Here is a 16,831-nt window from a genome sequence, read left to right on the forward strand (position 1 = left end):
CCACCGCACAGCTCCACCGATTCACCCACCACAATGCTCCACCGAGGCACCAACCACACAGCTCCACCGATGCACCCACCACACAGCTCCACCGATGCACCCACCACACAGCTCCACCGATGCACCCACCACACAGCTCCACCGATGCCCCCACCACCCAGCTCCACCGATGCCCTCACCACACAGCTCCACTGATGCACCCACCGCACAGCTCCATCGATGCACCCACCGCACAGCTCCACCGATGCACCCACCACAATGCTCCACCGAGGCACCCACCACACAGCTCCACCGATGCACCCACCACACAGCTCCACCGATGCACCCACCACACAGCTCCACCGATGCACCCACCACACAGCTCCACCAATGCACCCACCACACAGCTCCACCAATGCACCCACCACACAGCTCCACCGATGCACCAACCACACAGCTCCACCGATGCTCCAACTAAGCTCCACCAATGCACACACCAAACAGCTCCACCAATGCACCCACTAAGCTCCACCGATGCACACACCACTCAGCGCAACCACAGCATCACTCAGCGCAACCACAGCATCACTCAGCACCACCACAGCATGACTCAGCGCCACCACAGCATGACTGGTTCAAATATGTTCTTTCAATGTTTCAAGCTGTTTTCAAGCTTTCACGCTTTATTACAAATCACAAAAAGATGTTAATATTTCACTTCTGTTCTTGGATTTTCGTCACAATAAAAAACACTTAACATAATCTTCACAAAAGTTATTTACAAAAGTTTAAGCTATTGCCATTACAAATTATATAAATTATTTAAGTATTAATTATTTAAAAAAATTAAAAGCCATTGTTATTTGTAATATCAATACATCTAAGTCACGTAAATAGAAAACATGTTGCATTACAAATGCTATAGGTGTCACATTTGCAAAAGTTATAACTATTGGCATTGTAAATGACAAAGCTATTAATTTAGCTATTTTAAAATATAACATAAATAAAAAAAATCATTTATAAGACCAATAGCTCAAACTTTCCTAATGCGAGCCCTATTGCATTTCCAATGCTTGTTTTGCAAAGTGCCTAGCTGTAGATTTTGAATCCTAGCTCTGCCGGCACCTAGGGAAATCTAGCAAACCTATACATTTTTGAAAACCAGACACCCACTGGAATTCAGGATGGGGTGCCTTGACTGGCTCTCACCAGGTTCTGTTACCCAGAATCCCTTGCAAACCTAAAGATTTGTCAAAGAAAACACATTTTCCTCACATTTCTATAGTGGAAAGTTCTAGAATCTGCGTGGATCCACAAAATGACCCCTTGCTGAATTCAGAATTGTGTCTATTTTTCTAAAATGTATAGCTTTCCAGGATCTATTATTGCTTTCACACCCATTTCTACCATTAACTGGAAGGAGGATGAAAGCACAAAAAAATAGCAAAAATAGGCTATGTTCCAGAAAAATGCCAAAACTGTGTAAAACGTGTTGGTTTTCTGACAAAAGTCTGTCATTCCCCAAAAGCTGGGAAAATTGTGATTTCAGCCCCACAAATGCTTTTTGATAACACTTGCAGGGGAAAACCCAGACGCTTTCATTTGCAGCCCGTTTTTCCCATTTTTCCACAAAAAAAACCCCCAACATGTTGCTGTATTTTGGCTAATTTCTGGGACCCCTCCAGGGGAATCCACAAACCCTGGGCACCTTTAGAATCCTCATGATGTTGGAAGAAAAGGACACAAATTTGGCATGGATACCTTATGTGGTCAAAAAGTTACAGGGGCCTAAGCGCGCACTACCCCAAATAGCCAAAAAAAAAGGCTTAGCTCAGGGGGGGGGGGGGGGGGAGGCCTAGCAGCGAAGGGGTTAATGCATTGATTTGTTGAATGAGTCTGTGATATTGAATGTTTTTGCTAAATTAATTTTGTCTCCCATGAAAGTTGATGGTTTGCACTGTGAATTTGTACTAATTTTGTCTCCCATGAAAGTTGATGGAGTTTGCACTGTGAATTTGTACTAACGAGCATTCATTCATGACTGAGATTTAGATAAAATTAATTGAATCTTACCCAGAGTCTGTGGTTATTTCACTTAAGATCTGTAGATTAGTTAGTTAATTGTTAATATAACCATCAACTACTCAACTAATGGTTCATCGACCACACGAATGAGTGTTGATCTGTGAAGATTAGTTACGTATTGAAATAATCACCTCAAATAATTTTGAGGTTACAGTGAGATAACTTGGTCTCCAACTTGCCCTGAGCTTAACTCTAGGAGCTTTGCTCCCACAACCCGGTGGCCTGCTTGCCAGCAGCCACCAACCGGAGTCCCCCTATCCTCTCTAGGATAACATTGGGCCTCAACACTTTGCACTCATCCGCACGTGTACCGCTGAGGGTGCAACAACAGTGCATCACTGACCCTGGGGACCCCTGAGTTTAACTCCAGAACCCTAACTCAAAAGACTGATTACTTACCTCGAAACCGATAACCTGTTTTTCCTCATATAAAAATCTATTGAAATTAGAATAACATTGACACTTTTTCTCCCAAAAAGTTTCCAAGTGTCGACTTTTGAAAACTAAGAATATTCCTTAAAAATCACACAAATAACCAAAACGCATTTTCTCAATTGTTTTCAGGAAATGTTCCATTGCTGAATCTAGGTATCCAGCACTGAGTAAGAAAAGTAACGTTAAAGTAACTTCCCTGCGAATTAAATTTCCTTCCATAGGATAACATTGGTAAAGCTTCAAAGTGTCAACTTTTGAAATCCAAGAATATTCTTTAAAAATCGTAAAACTAACTGAAACTTATTTACTCAACTGCTTTCAGGAAATACCCCGGTGCTGAATCTAGGATCCAGCACTGTGTTAGCAAAAGTAATCCGAAAAGTAATCTAATTGCATTTTACTGAAAAAGCCTATTGATTCCTATGTACTTAGTCTACTACGTTTGTGCATTGCATTGCTATCCCTGTAAACTCAAATTGGTACAAAGTCCTACTGTATTTTGAAAGTATTCAACAACAGCAGTTCATATCTGAAAAGTAATGTAATGCTTACATGTGCCAGGCGTGCTTGGTTCTAAAAATAAACAGTATATTTTTTTACAAAAACAATTGGCCTAGAGTTCAGTCCTTGAGTGTTTGAATTTATTTGCTGACTGAGTGTGTACATCAAATGCTTAACACTGTCCTCCAATACTGCCTTACTACTCAATCAAGCTACCACTTTAGAGAGTAAGCTTCTATTAGAAATGGGGATCTCTAGTTGGCTATGGCTTGCGCCAAAGCCAGGCAGAGACCACCACTCTAGTCAGGGAAAAGTAGTTACACGCCAAAGATAACCCCTGCTCACCCCCTTGGTAGCTTGGCACGAGCAGTCAGGTTTATCCCGGTGGCGATGTGTGAAGCATTTGGCAACACACACAGCAACAACCTACTAGGCACACCACAAAAGGAACTCCACACAAGGTTATATATAAAAATAGCCTTTGTATTATCATAAAACACATTAGATGATAATCACACAATATGCACTGTGCCAACTGGCACTGGGCAATATTTACAGGGGATTATTTACACATGACAGGGCCACGTGTGCCACTGTCAGAATCATCACTTGGTAAAAATAGTAAAAGTAAGAACATATCATAAACATAGACCACAACCAGTAATTACTGGCAAACACTATACTCCGCACCATCCTGTAACATAAATCCTATCATGTACAGTACCACATTAGGTAAGAAATATATTCTGCGTCAAACGCATGAGCCTAAACATAGTAGACCATAATCTCCTAAATATACTTGCATTATGAAATAAACTTACTAATATAAACCGCGCAAACCTAAACGTTGCAGCTGGCACTAAGTGCTGCGCAGCTGGAAATAGATGGGGTGAAGGAAAGCGTCTCACTCCCAACTTCAGCATGTCCCCTAAAGAAAAGAAAGACCTAACTGGTGCAGCTGCCCACTACTTGCTGGGCAGCTGGAAATGTAAAAATGAGGCATGTGCTCTTAATGGCCCTTAAAGCAAATGTGCCCCCTTCGTTGGAGCCACACAGGGCTCTGAAAATAATTACCCACTAACATAACTTGCCCCCAAGTGTTGCAACTGCCCTCTGCGAGCGGGGCAGCTGGGGTAAAATACTCTATGGGCCTGGGCACCGCTGTAAATAAAAGATGCCCCTCTGTAGGAATAAATGTGCCTCCTTGGAGTGGTCCGCTGACAGATGGGGCTGCTCTGACTCGGTGCCTCGCACTGGCACTGAAAACAAGCTATGCTCCCTCGTAGCGCAGGAGCGAAATGCAGCCATGTCTTCCCCCCATCAGCCCTCACTCACCGGCCTATGCGGGGGGCTCCTCTCGTTGGATGCGGCGGGGGCATGCATCGGCAATGATCCTCGCGCCCCCTCCGTGGGAAACAGGCTGCGGCGCTTGCGGGGCTCTCTCCATTCATGGGAGCCCCGCGTCACCAGGCGCCACGCTTCACCCTGTCCCTGGGCTAGGGACCAGGACTTTAGATATGGAGCTCACGAGGCTCCAGGATGATTCCTCCTCAGACGCTTGGGCTCCCCACAGCTCATGGGAGCCCCGCAACTCCTGCGCCTCTTCCGGACCAGCCGCAGGCCCCGCCCACGTCACAGGCAGACTTGCCTGACTTCCGGGTTGATACGGCTGCGCAGCCGCTGCAGCAACTTCACTCCGGGCACAATGAAGGGAAGGCTCCCTCTTTATTAAAAATATAAAGTGGGGTGGGCACCCGCTAAGAGACAAAAATTGAGCGGGGTGGCAACCCACAGTAAATTATCAAAATAAGCGGGGTGAGCACCCACCGTTAGAAAGAAGAAAATGCGGCAATGAGGGGTAGGCTCCCTCTGAGTCAAAATACAAAGCGGGTGGGCACCCGCCTGTAAATAAGGAAATAAGCTGGGTGGGCAACCACAAAGCTCACAAGGAGGGGGAAATCCCTATGCTGGGGGTTCCCTCCAAAAGGGCTGCAGCAACAGCACTGCGGAGCCACCACGTTCTTCTGGGGGAAATAAATCAAAGTGGGCCCCGTGCGCTGAAAGGCTTCATAAAGTCCTGAAGATCTTGGGATGAAAAGCAAAGCAGAAGGGTCCAAAATAACAGGTCTTCCAGGTTGAGGGGGAAGGCAAGGCCCAGGGAGGCAAGCCCTCATGGCAGCCCCCCTCTGGGCCCCAGCAGCAGCACGCCCCTGGCAGATTCGAGTCTAAGAACAGGAACCATGTCATGGGGTCACAGCCCCTATATTTATACAGAATTTCCTTTATCTAAAAGGTGCAGGGTTTGGGGGAACCAGATACAACTGGTCCAGGAGAGCTTTGGAGCATTTTGTTTTGCTCAGCTCCTCTCTTCTTTTCACAGGACAGGCCAGGGACATCAGATGCACCACAGGAGGTGGAGCCAACATTGTGGAGGGAAGGCACAGCCCTATTCAGGTCCCAGGTGCAACTCCTCCCTCCCATCTACATGCAGATCTCCCTATTCACCACTGGGCAGACCCATCCTGGCTCCTGGAGCCATCTACATCACCCAGCACCTGCCACTCACAAGCCAGACATGCAATTCACATCATGCAGGCAGAAACGCATACACAGAAATGCCAACTTCTAAAAGTGGTATTTCTAAAATAACCACAATAAATCTGCACACACTATTGCGGAGCATTTATTCTCACGAGTTCGCACATACTAAACTCGACCCTCCACTCCCCTCATACCAGGAATTACCATGGACACACATATCCCCCAAGCATTCCTATGAGAGGGCAGGCCCATCTCACCACACACACTCAGAGAGCGCATTCACTTTACACTGGGCCACAGTGAAAAAGTGCGCAGAGGCCTAAAATCACTACCACCATGCCAAAGCTCAAGGCAAAAAGTTTAGGGGTGAACCTACCAAAAAGGGCCAAGTCCAACAGGTTCTATCTAACTTTAACCTCTGCCAAACCTCTGGAGACCCTTGGACTCTATACACACTGTACCTCACTTTGGTGCAGTACATATAGAGCCAGTTTCTTACAGGACCTCAAATGACACTTCCTGCCGAATACCCGGCTACAGCCTGCACGTCGCGTAGGGATGAATGCAGAAACAAACAAACCCCATTTAAGCCCTCCAATAGGCTTGCTTTCGACTGTAATCTGGTCTGCCAATCAGAGCTCAATGCCAGAGAAGGATGCTTCTCTGCACTGCAAAGCCTGCCGTTTACCAGAAGAAATCATTCCAAACTTAAGTCAGACTTCCCTCACAATGCACCACAGCATGCACAAGACTGCCTGAAGGTCAAGATCCAGATCGTGCTAGTAGCGGCAACACACTGCTCCGACAAAGTACCTCCACAGATCACTGTTCAAATCAAAACGGGGGCTGCAAGGTAGGTTAACTTTGAAATAAACACACTGTCAATGATGCTCTTAGAATTATAAACATTGTGAGGATTTGATGTCTGCATCAAAAAACATTTTTTTTTACAATTGTCGTCAAAATGTTGTGAAGGTTAGCAGAATAAATATAGCCACTTGACACGAAGAAGGGTTGCTTGACTGCAAAACGCAGTTGACTTTTATTTCCAAGACAAGAAGTACAATAAGGAGCTCACAATGTGTGCAGCCAGACCTCCAGCATCAACTAACCAACTGAAACACAAAGCTACACATATTGCCAGCACGTAAATTACAAATGTAAACAAGAACTTGCACGTGCAAATATAACAACATATGCATGTGAAACTGGATTAAAAAGATAACATTACAAGCATGCGATTCAGGGCCGCTCTGAAGAACACCACGTAACAAGCAGAAGAACTTAAGAGCGGCAATACACATGTACCTTAAAAGTATAGTACAACAGCTGCTCCAACCTGGATTCAATTTTGTGGCACTCTGGTTACAGATACAGACATCTAATACAAGTTTCATAAGCTAGGATAGTGCATTTCCCATTGATTACCAACTTGCATTGTTTTTTTTTACATTTGAGCTGTGTGTTACTTTATATGTACATATCTGAAGGTGAAAGACCGAAAAAAGTTACAGAATATATATATATATATATATATATATATAGATATCTCTATATTTTTTTTGCCATTCCTTTGATCTTGTCCCCACACTTACTCGCCCTGCCCCCAAAGCATCACAATTCCCTTACTTTTTTTATGCACTTCGAACACTGAGTAAAACATATGAAATGTAAAGAGAAACTACATCGCTGAGGTCTAGTACGGTAGCGTAATTTTACGTTGATTGGTAATAAATCTATAAATATTTTTTGCCAGAAAAGTTAAGGACAAGAACATAGGGCATTTGTTTCAATGTTCGTTTTAAATTACTGCCCATTCGGAGACACAGAAGGACACGGCACGCTTAAAGCCCTGCTCACAATAGTTATCATTATGTTATTCTACCTGACTCCTTACAACATTGCTTCTCGACAAATCACATAAACAGAACAAGCGTTTCGCAGTGAGAATGTATTTGTACTTCTTTTGTATACAGGACAGTTACAGTAGTAAACAATGAGTTTGCTCAGAAAAATATTACCGTCCAAAATGCATTAACAGAAACATAACAAGCGATGGCAGACAAACTTCCTATCCACAGTCAAAAAGCCAAAAGCAAAGGCAAAATACCAGCGCCCACCCCGGATAAAAAGAAGTAAAAATGGTTGCTCTATGAATTAATCATTAAAGCACAGCATCCTTTTGCTTCCTGAGTATCCGTCACAAAAACTTTCACTCAGCGTGGAACACTTCTAGCTTCCGCCTCTCTGACGTCACGGTCTCAATACACTCCTCCTTCCGAGGCGTGAGTGAACGTCGCACCCAATCAGAACGCTAGGTACCCAGACATGTGCCGACCTCGCGCCTGGGCGCCTGCGCGAAGGCCGCATGGCTATATAAACATGGCTGATGCAGCACCGGCGGCACGCCGCTGACCTGTGCTTGCGGAAGTGGCTGTTGTAGCTCGGTGTCTCCCCGGTGGGGAGAATACCTGTGATGAGGGACTCTGTGAGGCATAGCACCAAGATTTCGTTTGCTGCGTGCCTAGCACTACGGATGTATTGAGCTCGGCGCGCCCCCGTGGATGGCCATGTGCGTTCAGGGCTAAAGCAGGTAGCCTCGCGGGTGCCGCGTGCGCTGGACCATGCCCCCACCATGAGCGCCGCCGTTCCTGCCCGCCCCCACTCTGATCCCCCGACACCCGGGGTACCAGCCACCCCGCCCCAAGGTGCCCCTGGTTTCCCTGTGTGCAGTGCTTCGCTCTCTCTGTCAGCTCCGCCGGGTCCTCTTATAAGTGCCCTGGCTGCAGCAGTCCCCGCCCCCCAACCTGGAGCAGCTCTGGTCACCAGGATGACAACCATGGCCGGCGGCGCTCAGCAACCCAAGGTCACCAATTCCCCCAGGATGCCTGCTCCGCAGACCTTGTCGACCAAAGTTCCGCCTACGTTCCAGCTGCCAGCCAACTTTCAGATCCCACCAGGTGAGTTCACCTCCTACGTTTTATCTTTGCATGTCACGCCTGTCATTCAGAGACTCTAGTATAAAGTTTGCTTAATTTCCAATGTAGCATTCCCATTTGGGCAGAAAATTCCCAGCACGTATGCTACTTTTCGTGCCTCTCTTCGAAGTCGACTTGTAACCTGGGTCTTCTGATGGTGACTGCTATTTACTTATGATTTTCTTTACTCTTTCGAGATGCAAGAAGTGTTTCATTAGCCTCGAGTGCATTAACTGGTTAAAATATAATTTTCTTATCTCTGATTACTGCCCACCTGCGTTACCTCTGTATATCACAGTTTTTAAAAAGCTTGTCTGTGTTATAAACTATGCTTATCTCGCACAATGTGTTTTTACTTGGGGCATTTCAGTGTAGTGGTGTTGAAAGTCTTTCATTGAAATCCAGTGTTTCTGGTAATTCCGTGTTTATACTCTTAGATCAGTCATACCACAAAGTGGTGAGGAAAGTGCGGTATCTTCTAAATCTACGGCGCTTCTTTGTTGCTCGTTGTTCCGTTAGAATTTTTCTTACCTGTACGGTATTTTTCGGTACTTAAAATTAAATTCTCAAATTTGAAGGTTTTCCAAGTAATGCACAATGCAGGAAAACAAATGATGTGGCTAATTGGCAGCCGCTACTTAATCTTATACCCTTTTTGAAAAACAATCCTTTAATATTACTAGACATCCTATTGGTACTACAAATACAAGTGCATATAGGTTCTTCTGTTACTGAGACAGTGGCTCCCCAATATACTTCCATTGTATTTTAAAACATGCTGTCACTACCTCCTGGACTTTGACATCTCCACGGCATTATCATCTTTGCCACTAAGTTCGCTTACATACCCCAACATCCTCATTATTTAAACTTATGTTGACATCATCAAACTGTCTTCAGTTATAACATTCTGACGAATTTAGCTCTTTACACATTCGTTCAAATCCACATCACAAATGGTGGACACACTTTCTTGTGTATAGAAGTAGCTTTAATGAGATTCTAAATGTATTAGAGAGCTGTTTTTGTCTGACACCTACAGAAGAGAACCAATGATGGCTTGACAGCCCAGTGCAAGCAAAGCAGTTGCATATTGAGGTTGCAGAGCACCAGTTATGTGATTGATTCTTTGTTTTGGTTAGGCTGTATGTTGCAGTTGTGTATTTCACAGCTTACTGCATGAGCCACTTTAGTGTTCTGAATCAGTTATTTTACGTGAATGTGTTACCTGTAGTGCAAAATAATAACTATTCTCACAATTAACAAAGTTCCCCAAGAAATCATTCAAAAAAGGAATGTGGCAAAGGGGTGGTTATGAAAGGAAAAACTTATCATTTGTATCCATAACATATTCACTCATGCTCACAACTTTTTATACCACCAAAACTAAAAACTTGTTTTAACATTGCCATGACAATGGGTAATGAGGCTGACATCACTGCCAGTCGCCTTGGACGTTATCTTAACTTCCCGCTTACTCAAAATTGTAATGCTGCATTGCAACACCAACATTGTTATTGTTATCTGAGGCTTGTATAGCGCCAAATCACCGTCAGGTCTCAAGGCGCTTCTGACAGAAGCAGTAACAATTGATCCAGTGAACAGTAGTACAGGTATAGCAAACTTTGATCAAATGGAACAGACAGCTTCCCTAAATAAAAGCGTTTTCAATGACTTCCTGAAGTGGAGAAGATTAATTTCTTTACGGAGGGACTCGGGTAATTTGTTCCATAACTGTGGGACTTGGGCAGAAAAGGATCTCCCACCCTTGGTTGCCATTTTAAAACGCGGACAAACCAACAATTGGGAGTCAGAGGACCGCAACACTCGGTTTGGTTTGTAAACCTCAAGCCGTTCCTTTATTTAGGCCGGCGCATGCCCATAGATTGCCTTATGGGCGATGCATAAGCTTTTGAATTCCACCCTTTGCTTTATGGGAAGCCAATGTAGCCTATGCAGTAGTGGGGAGGCGTGGGTCTGTCTAGGTAATTCAAATGTTAGTCGTGCTGCGTCGTTCAGAAGAACCTGCAGGCGGTTGATCAATTTTTTTGGCAGGCCTAAGTAAAGTGCGTTCCCATAATCAATCCTTGAGATTATAGTAGCCGAAACAATGGTTCGAAGCGTATTTAGGGAAAGTAGGGGAGCTAGCTTGCGCAACTGCCTAATTAAATTGGTGCAAGTTCCGACAACAGAAGATACTTGGCTAACCATTGTCAGCTCATGGTAGATCTTAATACCAAGGCTTTTGACGTTAGGACATGGTTTCGGGGTGGGGCCAAGCTCTTGGGGCCAGAACAAATCACCCCAAGGCGAGGCAGCAGACGAGACTACTAGGACCTCCGTTTTTTCGGGATTTATTTTCAACAGATTTGCTGTCACCCAGCTCACCGTAAACCTGAGCATGTTCTGGGCCTGAGTCTGGGCAGATGAAGTGTTGCCGATACTCAGCAACAGCTGAGTATCATCTGCATAGTTAAAAATTCTGCAGCCCATGCTTGCCAGGGATTCTATCAGTGGTTGTAGATAAAGATTAAACATTAAACATTATTTTTACTACCACCTTTGACATAGAAATTTTATTTTCATGGTATTGCCTTCCTTTCTACTTTACCGACAATGCACTGTTTTGAGGTTTTCATTGACATTACTAATTAATACCAAAGTTAGGAAGATGTTAGCACCTCAATCACAATTTTACATTGATATCGCCAATACATTCTAATTGAAACCACCATAATCCATTGAATTGACTAACGTGGCTGTTCCTTTGACATTCTACATGGTTGTTATTGATGGTTGATTGTGCAGCAGATGTTATGAAGTAATGTCCGTGTTTGCGAAGTCATGGAAAATAGCCCTGTCTTCCGTTATGGATTTCAAAGTTTTGGGAAGCTTTAGCAAGAATGCAATGCTAGCTAAAGTGTCATATTGACTCGATGTTGGCTTTCATTTGAAGTTATGCTGAGCACAGAATTGAAATATAATTGTGTGTCAGGCAACTGATTTTGTTGTTGTTGTTGTCCTCCTAATGGAGATTTAAACAAAAATGATCAATGATTAAGTGATCAGTCAGACCATCCACTTAAGATTTTGCAGTCCAAGCTGAAGTTTGAGATTCATTTGGAAAATATTTAACTGACATTTAAGATTACAATCAGCACATCAGTAAATTGCAATACCAGTTTGAATTCAGAACAATAGGTTGTTTGATAGTAAAATGCTTAAGTTTAGAGGCCGTCCATGGTTATTTGGAGAGAAAGTTTATAAATTGTAGCCTTGAATCAAACAAGCACAATAGAATGGTATTAGATTTTGCCGAATTGTGTTTCATTCTGTGGGTAAAACCAGTGCTTGATATGGGCCGGTACTGTCCGGTACGGAGTACCAGCACTTTTTTGTTTTGAGAGGGAGAGTTCCGGCACTTTTCAAGAGAAATGCTATACATTTAATTGGAGTACCAGTACTTCTTCTTAGAAACAAGCAGATTCTCTGGTACAGAGTACCTGGACTTCTATCTTTCCATTTCAAGCACTGGGTAAAACAGATATCATTCCACCACTATGTGAAGTTTGAACGGATAGGGTGGATTTCTTTTGGATATCTGGTGATTTCTGTAAAGTAGGTCATGCAGTTTAGACTTTAGGTCACCTTGAGGCTGGTTGGGAGCCGGGTAAATATAGCAACAGGTCAGTCAGTCAAAAATAATGTTTATTTAGACCGTTCAATCCTTAAACATATACAAACATATCAATCAATATTCTGTAAAAACAATCTCAAAATGTAATCTTTGTAAAAATGACATTAAATTCCAATTTAATTAAAACGATTTTTTTGAGCGAGGAACCTTTCATCATAGACTATAAAGATATTAAAAAAAACTAAAATTCTATACATTCTTAAAAACGTTCTTAATTTCAAGCATAAACCTGATTGCTCAAGCTATATCCATTAAGAGCCTTTCGGTCAACAGGTCTACTGCCTGTGTTTTGACATCATATTTTAAAAAGCTAGGATGTAAAAAAAACGTTTTTCGTGCATCAAGGGCGTTTATACCGTCTAATAGAATATGCAAAATATGACATTTTGTGCCTAAGTTGCCAGGTACACCTCCCTTCAGGGTCTATCATATCCCTTTTTAATCCCTTCAGTAGCATAGCAAGGGTTAATTCCACTTCGTACCTTTACTAATTTCTTTTCAAGCCAACGATTGGGCAAAATATCTATATATGGGGATTGTTGGTTATTCAGCTGTGACTTAATCATTAATTGCACAGATCTTTTCTCTTCCAAGTACTGTCAATCATGATCTTGTGATGTTTCTTTCCCTAATATCCTTCTCAGTGCATCCAGATGTGTTTTCAAAGTCAGGTATTTATACTCCTTTACTGTTTCCGGATTTGTTGGAACCAGCTAAATTTCTTCCTCTTATTACCAAAACTCAGGACCTTAGTTTTTTTCAAGTTTACTTTTGATTTTTTTTAATGGCTGCATTATTCACTAAATAACGAGTTTCCTTTGCAGAGCTATCTCTGTTTGGTCTAGGATTACCAAGTCATCTGCATAAAGTAAACACACTATATCAGATTCAGATTCGTAAGTCTTTATTTCGATTTTTTTACATCATAAAAGACAGTTTACAAAAAAAAGCTTAAGAGGATTAAAAAACCAGTTCATTAATATTGGTATAACATTTTTTACAACAATGTATTTCTAAGACGAGAATTAAACAATAAGGAAAGACTTAGTATAAGATATAAAAATTTAAGAACATTAAACATGAAGGTGTCTGGCTCTGATTATTTAAGCCCACCCTAAGAACTTCGCTACTCCTGTAACCAGTAACTCAGAGGTATTTGTTCTTAAAACCCACAGTGCCTCAGCACTCCCTCCACAATTAGAAATGACATCCCAATAGTCTTCTAGTAGGGGGTCCAACTTGTGAGCCAGGAAACAGCCCGTTAGAGTGAGTGTGTATCTGACAAGGCAACAGATTGGGATCTGACCGAAGCCCAGAACAACATTTTAAATTCTTTTTTTGATGGAAACACAGAAGATCCCGGGTTTGACCATAATTGGCTAAGTCCCATACTTACCAGGAATCACAGCGCAAATATGATGCAACCAACACCAGTGGGAACACACCATGCAAACTAATGTGTTATTTGGCCCAGTAAAGGCTCAAGGACGAGTGGAAAAAATTCCCATCAGAAGCCACGCTGTACTGCCCTCATTTACATCATTTGGGTCTCCTCGCCCAGGAGACAAAACAATGCGGCCGGTCAAATGTTACCGTAACCGAAAGAAATGTGGGAGGGGAGTATTGGTGTTGAGGTGGCGACTGAAAAAAGCAGTGTGAGGTGATAAAGTGATAGTGAGTGATTATAAAATTAGATAAACCGGGTAGAAAGAAATAGTTTATTAGTGTCTCCCAGTTCCTAATGTTAAAATAAGTGCAAAAGTGGATTCGAAATAATATCCGCAGTCAGTAGTGGTCAACATGTTTCTGCATTTGAAGAAAAGAGTTTCCATGCATTCTTCAGGACCAGTTCTATAAAAAAACTACTGCTTTTGTGAAAGAATAATAAATAAAACAGATATCACCTGAAAGAATCCAGGTTGTGTGCTCAACCATGTACTGTTTATGCACCGCATCATGAGCAGGATCCACCAAGAAAAACAAAGACAAACAAGAGAACATGAAGATATCATATTCCCACAGTTTTCTGATACATTGTCAGGTTAAATCTTAAATTCATGACGCCCAAAGTCGCACATATTAGGACATAAGTTCCATTTCAGGCACTCACCCATAAACGATGGTTGAGGAGCTTCACCCCACCTGGCTACTGCTCAGGTATGAGGAGCACCGCTCTAGAGTAGAAAAATTGAATTGAAAGAAAAGAGGCAACCATGACTTGGTTAGAAATATCCATGGAATGGTATATGGATAGCTCATGAACAATTACTGTCTCCACTCATACTGTAAACTCATATCAAAATCACCAACTCTCTAAGTAATCAACAAAATATTCTACATGTTGCAGCCATCTCACTAAGTGATGCTGTACAAGTAGAATACCACATAAATTAAGGTCTAGTGGAACCCATCTTTTGATGTACTTTCAGATGTCATAGCGTTAATTTGCCAAAGGTGATAAACTCACTGTAGCGTTATGTAATATAAAAAGCACTAGAGTGTGTCAAGCACTAGTTGGACACCATGTGGGTTATGGCAAAGTATAGCGAAACCCGTCTTGAGTGAGATGCCATGCTGCTCTAAATGAGAAACTCATAGTCACATTAAAACTTAAAATACCAGCATTATAAAGCGCATTAGAATTAAGAGCCTCCGCGTCTGAGCTGTCTGGGGGGGCACCGATTGTGGAGTGTTCGCTGTGTTTATGCATCCGTTTCCCAAAGCCGAATCACGTGACCCGCCATGGTCACGTGATCAGTATATGATGGGAAATGTAGTTCGGAGCACATCCTGTTGTGCGAGGAGAAGGCGGTAAAGCCCAATTTCGATTGTTTTAAGAAATCGTGCCAAACATGCTGACAATTAGATAATAAATGTCGCATGTTATGCGTTTTTAAAAAAATACCTAATTTCATGTAAGAGGCATTTTTTTATTATTATTTTTATAAACACAACATGGTCATTTAGTTAATATGCGTATGATTTCATTCAGAGCACATAGTGTTGTGGTTTGTGTGAGCAGCAGACTATAAGACTATATACCAGTTGGTTTCAATGATCATACCTAGTGTATTGGCAATTCTGAACTATTGATTAATCTGGTTGAGTGCTTCCCTATTGGGAGATAGATTATGTATGGCATTCAAAGTAGATGAAGCTACCTCTAATATACCATCTAACATTGCGGGATCTGCCAGGACCCTACACCACCTAACCCGCTTTCTATCATTCGTTGAGACAGCTTCTGAGGTAACACACAGAGCTGCAGGAGGTCTGTCTAGACCGCCAGTGAGTTTCAAACTTAGAAACAGGGGGTTGTGGTCACTCTCTGGACGATCTACAAAGCCCTCAGATGCCCTATCCTTAGTACCCTTAGTAGCTGGTTTAAAAAAATTAAAAAACCCTGCTTGAAAAATTGGATCTGGGGCGACGCGGGGGCCGCGAGCACTAATGAGGCGGTGAATGAAGGCGGAGCACGCCGGTAATAGGCACCAGCTGTGTATGGAAAGGGGAATGCTGGTCCTCGCAGTCCCGGGTGCCAGCTCTTGCTCCTCGTAGACAGGAACTTCCCAGTGCAATCACAGCCTCTCGGCGTCCAATGTGGGACAACACGGCAGGGATTTAAAATAGCTCCAGGCAGGGTAACAAGAGTCCAAAATCCAGGCAACTGCTGCAAGCGGCACCCTATATGTTTCCCAACTTATTTTGGACTGACACCCTGTGCTGTGCTAAGAGTAGCTGGCAGGTCTCCTGTAAATAGGGAGAAAAGCAGAGGGGCCAAGACACACCCTTGTCTTAGCCAATGTCTTACAGATATCTTTTGCGACAGAGTCCCCTCTGTATCCAGGATGACCTGGGCCCCATTGCGGCTATGCAGCTTTGTCTTGTAGTCAGGAGATCCTTTCGTATATTAAAGCTAATTAGCGTCTCCCAAAACCAGTCTCTATATGCTAGATCAAAAGCTGCCCGGAGGTCGACAAAGCAGCAGAACAGGCTATTTCCCCCCCCCCCCCCCCCCCCCCGCTCCACTGACTTCAATGCCATATTCCAAAGATAGAAGCAATGGTGATGGGGCCCTCCCTAAATACCCCCTGTTCAGGAGGCACAATCTTGTTTAGGAGGCACAATCTTGTTTACTTGTGGAGAAGTGTGGCTCAGGGGTTAGAGGCGGCAGACCCGGAAGCTGAGATCGGCCTCGGCGGGTCTTGGGCTAAAAATTCCACGGACTCGATAATTCTCGCTCCGGTGCCTTCTCGACTCACGGGTTCACACTCTGCGACTCTGGGCAATAGCTTGCTTAATCTCCACAACGGCCCCTCGCGGCGGGATGCCTGGCTTTCACCTTGTGGACACCCTGCCGGGGTTATCTCACAGGGGAATACCAGGACGGGTTCCCTAAGCAAGCGCCGGGAAACCCACTGCGGGTAGCTGTGCGCTATATAAGCTCAAATACATTTACATTTACATTTTACTTCAGCTCACGCCTCAAGGCTTTCCGGTATTATTTTCACAAACACCTTTTCGCCGACATCCCAAAGGTTGATTAACATATCATTTTTTGGTATCTTTGTCTCCCCATTTATGAATGGGTCTAACAATAGTTCCTCTCTAA

The 16,831-nt window shown here is 43.4% G+C and overlaps 1 protein-coding gene across 2 annotated transcripts in view; it reads left to right on the forward strand.

The window, feature by feature from the left end:
* Positions 1-7,906: 7,906 nt before the first annotated feature.
* The window catches only part of LOC147724067 (uncharacterized), a 331,100-nt gene continuing 322,175 nt past the window's right edge, over positions 7,907-16,831 (forward strand). Inside the window, exon 1 of one of the 2 annotated variants that reach the window (XM_086965662.1) lies at positions 7,907-8,504. In XM_086965662.1, coding sequence (XP_086821788.1) covers positions 8,180-8,504 — 325 coding nt within the window. In that variant the 5' untranslated portion in view covers positions 7,907-8,179. The remainder of the gene's footprint in view (positions 8,505-16,831) is intronic. The other variant, XM_086965663.1, reaches the window with a different exon arrangement.

Source organism: Lissotriton vulgaris, chromosome 4_1 (assembly GCF_964263255.1).
Source record: "Lissotriton vulgaris chromosome 4_1, aLisVul1.2, whole genome shotgun sequence".
NCBI lineage: Eukaryota > Metazoa > Chordata > Amphibia > Caudata > Salamandridae > Lissotriton > Lissotriton vulgaris.